The sequence below is a fragment of the Nesoenas mayeri genome (genome assembly GCF_963082525.1).
Source record: "Nesoenas mayeri genome assembly, chromosome: 27".
NCBI lineage: Eukaryota > Metazoa > Chordata > Aves > Columbiformes > Columbidae > Nesoenas > Nesoenas mayeri.
In genome coordinates this window covers 4,484,107-4,493,521 of record NC_137555.1, presented here as the reverse complement: position 1 = coordinate 4,493,521, position 9,415 = coordinate 4,484,107, and the positions used below count along the sequence as shown (strand labels likewise).

At 62.4% G+C, this 9,415-nt stretch overlaps 1 protein-coding gene across 1 annotated transcript; it reads left to right on the top strand.

Annotated features, from left to right (window-relative positions):
* The first annotated feature begins 683 nt into the window (after window positions 1-683).
* Window positions 684-8,978, top strand: SLC20A1 (solute carrier family 20 member 1). The gene is made up of 11 exons (XM_080360229.1): window positions 684-790; window positions 952-1,436; window positions 1,530-1,670; window positions 1,777-1,862; window positions 3,212-3,308; window positions 4,742-4,861; window positions 6,234-6,485; window positions 6,775-7,324; window positions 7,405-7,590; window positions 7,906-7,990; window positions 8,344-8,978. The coding sequence occupies exons 2-11, from the start codon at window positions 1,121-1,123 to the stop codon at window positions 8,503-8,505; spliced, it is 1,995 nt and encodes a 664-aa protein (XP_080216355.1). The 5' UTR covers window positions 684-790; window positions 952-1,120; the 3' UTR covers window positions 8,506-8,978.
* Window positions 8,979-9,415: the final 437 nt, after the last annotated feature.

Genomic DNA, 9,415 nt, shown 5'->3' with positions numbered 1-9,415 from the left:
GCTGTGCTGGGGCTGAGCTCAGTGCCGTACCAGACCTGAGCCAGACCCACACGGACCAAAGCTGTGCTGGACTGTGCCAGAGCTGAGCCCACACCCGTGCCAGGCTGTGCCAGGCTGTGCCAAGCTGTGCCAGGGCCAAGCCCACACCCCTGATGGGCTGAGTGGAACAGATCTGAGCCATAACAGGCTGAGCCGAAGTGGGCTGAGTCAAACTGGGCTGGGTTGAGCCAACCTGGGCTGAGCCGAGCCGGGCTGGGCCAAGCCAAACCTAAATGGGCCAAGCCAAGCCCGGCCAAGCTGAACTGGACCAGGCCGAGCTGAGCCGGGCTGAGATGAGCTGAGCCAGGCCGGGCCAAACCGAACTGGACGCAGCTAAGCGGGGCCAAGCCGGGCCGGGCCGCAGCCGCTCCGCCGGTCCCGCCCGGTCCCCCCGTCCCGCCGGGGCCGCCTCCGAGCGCGCACGTGGTGCCGGGGCGCGCTGCCCGCGCGGGGGCGCGGCAGCCGGTGGGGCGGGGCCCGGGGGGCTCAGTGCTCGGCGCTGCCCAATGGCGACACGGCCGTGCCCCCCCCGCCGGCGAGCCGGCCAATGGGCGCCGCGGGCGGTAGCGCGCGTCAGGCGGGGCGGCGGTCACGTGGGGCGGCGGGCGGTGTTAAAGCGCGGGAGGCGGCGGGCGGCGGCGTCAGTTGGCGGCGGCGGCGGGGAGCGGAGCGGAGCGGGCACGGGCTGGAGCGGGGCGGAACGGAACGGAGCGGGTTTTCCCGGCGAGCGCAGCGCGGCCCGGCCCTGTCGGTGAGCGGTGCCCTTGGGCGGCGGCGGCCTAGGGGTGCAGGGGCGGGGCGGACACATGGCGGCGGTGGCGCGCGCGGGAGCGACCGTTACCGGCGCGCGGGAAGGGCCGTTATCCGGTACTACCCCCCCACGCTGATCCCCCTCCCCCGTCTCTCTCGCAGGATGAAGAGCGGCCCAGGCCATGGCGCGACATGCGGCCCCCGGTCCCTGCCCCCGGCGGGGCTTTAGGACGGCACAGCCCCCCCGTGCCCTATAGCGACACCCCCCGTCCCTTATTTAATTAACTTCATCCCTAATTTATTGACGCCCCGCCCCCCCAACCCCAGCATCATGGACCCGACCCCCGCGGTGCCCCCCGTCGCCATGGCGGGCTTCCTCTGGATGCTCATCCTGGGCTTCATCATTGCCTTCGTCCTGGCCTTCTCCGTGGGCGCCAACGACGTGGCCAACTCCTTCGGCACGGCCGTGGGCTCGGGGGTGGTGACCCTGCGCCAGGCCTGCGTCCTGGCCAGCGTCTTCGAGACCGTGGGCTCCGTCCTGCTGGGGGCCAAGGTCAGCGAGACCATCCGCAAGGGGCTGATCGACGTGGAGATGTACAACGCCACGCAGGAGCTGCTGATGGCCGGTTCGATCAGCGCCATGTTTGGTGAGAAACAAGGGGGTGTCAAAATTTGGGGGGGCAGCTCAAGATGCCCCGGTGATGGTTTTCTTACCAAGCTTCTCCGTTTTTACCCCCCAGGCTCTGCTGTGTGGCAGCTGGTGGCTTCGTTCTTGAAGCTCCCTATTTCTGGTACCCACTGCATCGTCGGGGCGACCATCGGCTTTTCGCTGGTGGCCCAAGGGCAAGAGGGCGTCAAGTGGTCTGAGCTGCTGAAGATCGGTGAGTCCAGCTCGTGTCACCACCCGGTGCTGGTGCTTCTCCTTCCCGTGGGTTTCTCCTTCCAGCAGCGCCATGCTCATTGCTCATCACGTCTCTTCTCTCCTAGTGTTGTCCTGGTTCATCTCGCCCCTCCTTTCGGGCATCATGTCTGCGATCCTGTTCTTCCTCGTCCGGAGGTTCATCCTCTCTAAGGTGAGCGCTGGTCACCCCCGTTTTCTGACACCTTGGGGCTCCCGGGTGTTCTCTGGCGCTTGGCTGGTGCGCACCCCAGCTTCTCCAGGCACACCAGTCCTCGCGCTGATGCTCGGGTGAGCTCATCAGGAGCTCAAGGGATGGAAAACACAGGCACAAAAACCCCGCAGAGCGGAGCCGGGGAGGTGAGGAGGCTTTGTTCACCTCCTGCAAAACATCTGGGCCAGCTGTGTCCTGCCTGCCCTCAGCAGAAACAGCTGCAGCTTCCGAGTAGTGAAATAGCCCAGAATTGATAAAAGTGGGGCTTTTCCAAGCTTCTGCTGCAAGCCTGGACCTCCCCTTGTGTCATCCTGCGTGTCAGGGTGGTGACCCAGCAACCACGGGGGTTTTTTTGAAGCCAAGGGGGCCACAATTGTCCTTGGTGCTGTGGAAGCTGCACATTTTCCTCCCATCTGGAGCCCCAGAGAAACCAAGGGGTGCTCAGGCTGCCTTTGGGGATGTGCACCCACTGTTGGGGTCTGTCTGAAAGCCCAGGGAGAGGGATGGGGCACCCGAAGGTGCTTGAAATGGAGGTGGCAGCTTTAAAACGTGTCCGTCAGAGGTGACGGTGACCCTAGAGCGCAGAGCAGCAGTGCCCAGCTGTGCAGAGCACCCCGGCATCTTCTGCCTGTTTGAGGTTAACTCAGGTTATTTCAGCTCTTAGCTCTAACTATTCCTGCTCCAAGAGACATTAAGATCTTATCGCTGCCGGTTTCTACCGAGCAGCCCTTTAAAACAATTCGGCGTCGCCGCTGTCAGGGTAACCTTGTGTAACCGGCCCCGTCACGCTCCGTTCCAGCGCCAGCAGCCCGGTTGCTCTCCCCTGCTCAGTGTTTGTACCCATTGCCGGGCAGCAGCGGAGATTAAGTGCTCCTGCTGCTCGCTGAGGGCAGGTACGTGGTCAAATAAGCTGCTTTGGGAGTAACAAGGCTCTTTAATTTTGTCCAAGTCAACTGTAAAGAGGTAAAAAGCTTTCTCTGACAAGTGGGTTTGTTTTGAAAGCGCCTGGGGAGCTGGAAAACACGTGCGGGGCGGGGTGCAGTTTGGGGGTTTGGACCCCGTGGATGGGGGGACGCGCAGCTGGTGCTGCCCTGGGGGTGTCTGCGGGATGTTCTGCCTCTTCTCTGCCCCCCCAAACCACCCTGAGATGCCTCACAGTGGTGAGTCTCCGAAAGCCGCTGGAGCTCCAGCTCTTGGCGGCGCCGGAGCCGCTGTTGGCAACCGAGGGCACAAACCCCCTTTTGGGAAGGGGCCGTTGCTCTGCGGTCCCCAAGCTCCGGTTTCCCGCAGCGCCCACCCGTGTCTTGCAGGCGGATCCCGTTCCCAATGGCCTGCGAGCTCTGCCCGTCTTCTACGCCTGCACCGTGGGCATCAACCTCTTCTCCATCATGTACACCGGTGCGCCCCGTAAGTACGCCTCAATACTTCAACCTTAATTTGAAAATTCTTTACAAAACCTCCATTAAATGCACGATTTACCCCTTTTTTGCTTTACAGGGCTGAAATCTCCTAGAAGGCGGCTGGCCTGTGCCGGTTTCGGAAGGCGGCAGGCTAGCGTGCGCTGAGCTCTGAGCTATAGTTGCCCAACCAAAGAGACCTGCTCAAACTAAACCCCTCCAGACCTTTCTCCTTAGAGTCCACAGGACCTGGCACGTAACGTGCCATCCCCTTATCTGTGCTAGAGCTCAGGTACCCAGCTGCTGCTGGAGCGGTGCTGGGAGCAGGGATGGAGCTTGTGCCTCCTGAGTCACCTCCTCCCTAAGAATAAACTAATTATCCCTGGCAAAAAAGAGCTGGCACCTCCTGCCGCGAAGAGGAGTTTGTGCTTGAGTTGGAAAAGCCAAATGGCAGTGGTTGTTTGGCTGTCGCGCAGGGGCCAGCTCGGAGGCAGGACGGGGGCCGGTGGCTTTGCCGTGACCCCGGGGTGACTCGGGAGCTGTTTTTCGGTCTGAGCGCGGCTTTCCTGTTGCGGAGGAGTCGCGGGCGCTCGGCTCCGCGGGCTTCGCTCTGTAAACAGCGGCTGGAAAACATTTTGGGGGAGGGCTGTCAGCTTCCCTTGGCTTTCCAACCCGCTGGGGGTGCGACGCAGCGCTCAGGCTGCTCCAGAAATCACGGTATCGCTTCACCCCCGCAGAGCGGGTTGGTGTTACCCTGAGTTTTTGGCTGCGGTGGGGCTGGTGCTCGAGTGCGGGTTTGTAACCTTCAGCCAGGCAGGTTTGGCTTAAAGAAAACTAGCGAGATACGTGTGTGGTGTCGCTGGTGGTGCGTTAGGAGCTGCCTGCAGCAGCAGGCGCAGGAGCTGAGCGGTCACAGGAGTCACAAGCACCTGATCCCGCGAGCGGCGTCTTTAATGCCAAAAGTCTCGCTGCATGTGAGAATCCTTGGAAATGGGTCACGGAACAGCTCGGGTGCCTTGAAACCTGAGCCAGAGGGACCCGCGGAGCGGGAGAATGATCATAGGAGCACCCCGGTCCTGCCTGTCCCCCCGAGCGGGACATGGGGCTGTCACTGTCACTGTCGCTGCTGCAGCCGTGCTGGGGGGCTTGCCTTGTTTTTTATTTCATTCTTTTTTCTTTGACATTGCAGCAAGTGAGGAGCCTCTGGTCCCTGCTCAGGGCACGTTCCAGTCCCTGGAGGGCTGATTAGCTTTTGATGGGGATAATGATAACCGGAGGGGCTTCCGTGCGTGGCGCGGGCAGCGGTGGTTCCCGGCGGGCACGGCAGCTCGGGGGCGTCGCAGGCGATGGGATCCCCGCGCGTGGAGAAGCACAAGTCGTACGTCAAGGAGGGGGTTGGTTTTGCCCGGAGGGTTTTCAAAGATCCGTTGTTTTATTTCCTAGTGCTGGGCTTTGACAAACTTCCTCTGTGGGGTATCCTCCTCATTTCGGCGGGGAGTGCTGTTGTCTGTGCTCTTGTCGTCTGGTTCTTTGTGTGTCCGCGGATGAAGAAGAAGATCGAACGTAAGTAACCGCCTCTCACCCTCATAGCCCTTCGGGGAACTAACCAACTCCTTTTCTTCCCCGCGGGAGAGCTCATTAGCCGCAGGGCTGTGATTAGCAGGGATCCTCAGCACCCATTATTGCTTAAGCCGCTCTGCAAACCCTGAGTCACTGGGGCACATTGCGGCGGGTGGGACCTAAACCACCTCGAAATAACCCCCTTGGAGTAGCTGTTGTGCAGTGGGTGTCTCAGGGTGATCTCTCCTTAAGCCACACAGGGCAACAAGCAATACTTAAAAACAGGCTGAGGAGTATTGTTAATAGAGGGAAGGAGACAACGCGCCTGTTAACCGGCGTAACCTTTAATCCTCCGTGTAGCTGCTGATCAATCTTTGGCCCGGCAGATGCGGATCACAAGCTGGAAGCTCTGTGAGCTGATGAAATCCTGTTCCTGTAGCAAAAAGAAAAAAAGCTATTGAAAGGCATCCAAAAGAGCAGCCCAGAGTTCTGCCTCCCAAAAGCGCAGGCGGCTCGTGTGTGGTCTCGCATATAAATTTTGGGTGCAGTCCGGGGCGCTTAAGGATCTTGGAGATGAAGGGATAAGCAGTGTCCTTGTGGGCTGGTGTAACTGGGCTGTGACTAACAGCCTTATGGCCGCCCTTGATGTTCTTCCAGCTGCTTGGAGCTTGGGCTGAACTGGCGGAGCATCGCTGGGGGGCCCACGCCGGGCCGGGGGGCGGGCAGCACGGCAGCCAGCGGAGCTGCTGGGGAGTGTTTGTGACAAGGGGACTTGTGAAGGCGCTGACCTCATGTTTTCACCTAGAGAAAAACATGATTGATTTTTTTCCCGGTAGAGGGGGAGTAACGGGCTCGGTGCCGCCGGTCTGGCCGCGCTTGGCGGGACAGGAAACCAAGCGGCCCGGGGGAGGTGGGAAGTGGCGGCTGTTTGGGTTTGTCACCGTTTGTCACCCGGCGGTGGCAGCTGGAGAGGAGCCCAGTCCCTCTGAGGGCCGGAGCTGGTGAGCTGCTCGCTTCTGGGCATCAATTCAGGGGTCACAACCCCCCCAAAAAACTCAGGTTCTGAGCATCCCGTGGCCACAGGGAATGGGGATGGGCTCAAAGAGCTGTAGGAAAAGTGGGTGTAAAAGCCCCATAATGGTGCTCGCCACACCCGGCGTGGGTGGAGGCTCTAAATATAGGAGATGAGCTGGCTGGTGACGGTCTGGCCGCTGCGCCCAGGACAAGGTGCGACTGCCCAAGTTTCCAAAGTTCAGGATTGGGGAGGAGAGGAGCTGTAAATGTTGATTTAGCTGCCGTAAATGTGAGTGGTGAGGGGTGTGGGCTTGTTCCTGGTGGTGGGAAGGGGTTTGATGGCAGCCGCCTCCCCCCGCAGGAGAAATCAAATCCAGTCCTTCGGAAAGCCCCTTGATGGAGAAGAACGTCGGCCCCAAGGAGGAGCACGAGGAGCCCAAGGTGGCCCTGGGCGATGCCAAGAGCCCTGGTGGGGCCGTGGGGCCGGTTGTGCCCCAGCAGCGGGCGGCGGTGGAGGAGAGGACAGTGTCCTTCAACCTGGGGGATCTGGAGGAGACCCCGGAGCAGGAGACGGTCCCCAGCCTTGACCTGAAGGAAACCAGCATTGACAGCGGTGAGGCCGGACATGAGCAAGGGGTTGTTGGCCCTGAGGGTGGTGAGAGCCTGGCCCAGGTGCCCAGAGAGGTGGTGGCTGAACCATCCCTGAGACATCCCAGGCCAGGCTGGACGGGGCTCTGAGCACCCTGTGCTGGTGAAGATGTCCCTGCTCATGGCGAGGGGGAGCTGGGGGGGCTGGGATGGTCCCTGCAACACAAACCACCCCCCCGATTCTTCAATATGGGGGTGCTGGGGTGTCTCCCCCCCAATTCCAGGTACTAACCCCCCACCATCTCTCTTGGCAGGAGCTGTGCGGTTGCCCAACGGCAACCTGGTCCAGTTCAACCAGTCCCTGGGCCACCAGCTGAGCTCCAGCGGGCAGTACCAGTACCACACGGTGCACAAGGACTCCGGTCTCTACAAGGAGCTGCTGCACAAGCTGCACTTGGCCAAGATGGGGGACTGCATGGGGGACTCTGGGGACAAACCCCTGCGGCGGAACAACAGCTACACCTCGTACACCATGGCCATCTGCGGCATGCCCCTGGACTCCCTGCGCCCCCGGGATGCCGAGGAGGCGGACAAGCTGAGCTGGCCCGTGGCGGACACCAAGAAGAGGGTCCGCATGGACAGTTACACCAGCTACTGCAACGCGGTGGCGGACGCCCACCCGGCCGCCGACGTGGATCTGAACACGGCGCGGGTGGAGATGGGCGTCAGCGACCGCAAGGGCAGCAGCGGCTCCCTGGAAGAGTGGCAGGACCAGGACAAAGCCGAGGTGTCCCTGCTCTTCCAGTTCCTGCAGATCCTCACCGCCTGCTTTGGCTCCTTCGCTCACGGCGGCAACGACGTCAGGTCAGTTGGGGCAGCGGGATCGGGGGGTTTGGTGGCCGCTTTGCCCCGAGCCTGCAGCCCACCTCTCCTTTCCCTTCCAGCAATGCCATCGGGCCCCTGGTCGCCCTCTACCTCGTCTACCAGACGGGTGACGTGGCCACCAAGGTGGCAACTCCCATCTGGCTGTTGCTCTACGGAGGTGTGGGGATTTGCACCGGCTTGTGGGTCTGGGGACGGAGGGTCATCCAGACCATGGGGAAGGACCTGACTCCCATCACGCCGTCCAGGTAAGGTCTGGCTTGGGGCAGGTTTAGGCAGTCCTAGAGCTGGATCCTGGAGCTGCTCTCTGTTCTCTTGGAGGTTTTATTGTTTGGGTGATGGAGCTGGGGGCTGTGTGGCCCCATAACACCTCCCTGCATCCCTTGCTGGGGTGTGGGGGTCACTTTGGGGGGCTGGAGAGCTGAGCGAGGAGCTGCCCCCGTGTTGCAGGGTCTACCCCGGGGGAGCAATCCCAGGTCTGGCTTAGGCTGGGCCGGGCTGGAACGCTGGGCGGTGCGGGGGGGTCCGGTGCCTGCGTTCTCATACACTTTGTGTCTCTGCAGCGGCTTCAGCATCGAGCTGGCGTCTGCGCTGACGGTGGTGATCGCCTCCAACGTCGGGCTCCCCATCAGCACCACCCACTGCAAGGTAGGTTTGGGGACGGGTGGCGCTGGCTCAGCGCAGGCTCGGCTGCCCGCAAATCCGGGTGCTAACAAAGCTGAGCTGCGCGGGAGGTCCCAAAGCCGGCGGCTGGCTGTCCCGCTGCTCCCAGCTCTGCCATTTGCATCTCAATGTGGGGTGACAGCGCCTGCCCTGCCTGGGGGGGTGTCCCTGGATGAGGGGACACTGGGAGAACAAAACCCCTTTGATGGAGCCGGGGGCTTTGCCAAGTGGCCATGGGAGCCGCTCCAAGCGCGTGGCTCCCTGCCTGGGGTCCCCAGGGCTGCAGCTGGGTGGCTGTCCCCGCGGCGGGGGTGCTGAGCTGTGTCCTCCCCGCGCAGGTGGGCTCGGTGGTCTCGGTGGGCTGGCTGCGCTCCAGGAAGGCCGTGGACTGGCGCCTCTTCCGCAACATCTTCATGGCCTGGTTCGTCACCGTGCCCATCTCGGGGCTCATCAGTGCCGCCATCATGGCCGTCTTCAAGTTCGCCGTGCTGACCGTGTGAGGGCACCGGGCTCCCCGCTCCCCGCCGGGGCCTCGTCCCACAGCGCCATGGGGCTGCGCCATCTCTGGGGCTTCCTCAGCTCTGCATAGTGTTGTCACTGAAGTATCTTTATTTTAATATAAATGTCTTGGCGCTCAGTTCCTAGAGGGGGGGACGGCGCTGAGGCTCTGCCCGCCCCCCGGGGTGCCCCCCTTGCTGCGCTGTAGCTGTAGATTAGCAGTTATGGGTGGCCACTCTTATTTTTAACGACTTAATTAAGACCCCCGGCAGTGATCCCTCCTTGGGTAAGGACTGGGGCTGGTCCTTGCCCCTTCGGGGGGGCCTGTGGGGCGTTCCCCCCATCACGGGCTGTGCTGCGTTCGGCTTTGCCTCCATCGCTGCCCAACCATTCCGGGGGGGTTTGGGGGGCAGCCCCCGGCCCCCCCCTCACTGCTGCTACCTCGGACTCAATAATAATAAAGATTTCCTTCGTAGGCCAGTGCTGCCTGCGTGTTTGGGGGCCCTGTCCCTTGTCACCTGCCCTGGGTGGCAGCGGGGCCTGGGGCAGCTGATAAGAGCCCCACGTGTCCCCACGTGCCGTGGGGCTGGCACCCCAGCCCTGCGCGGGGGTGTTATCAGCACCCCACAGCTGGGGGTGGGGGGCCGTTCCTGGCCCTGTTCAGCCCTGTGCCCTCCTGCCGTCCCCTCTGTGTCCCCAGGCTGTCAGTGCTGCCTCTGTCCCGGGGGGCTGGCTCTGGTCAAGGCCGGACACCTCAGGGGGTGGCACTGGGGGTGGCGCAAGAGCCACGGGCCATTGCAGTGGACCTGGCGCTGGGCCAGCGGGGGGGACACCCGTGGGTCCATGAGTGCCGAGCCCTGGCTGGGGGCACAGGGGTGGGGACACGTCCACTGGGACAGGGGGTGGGCCTGG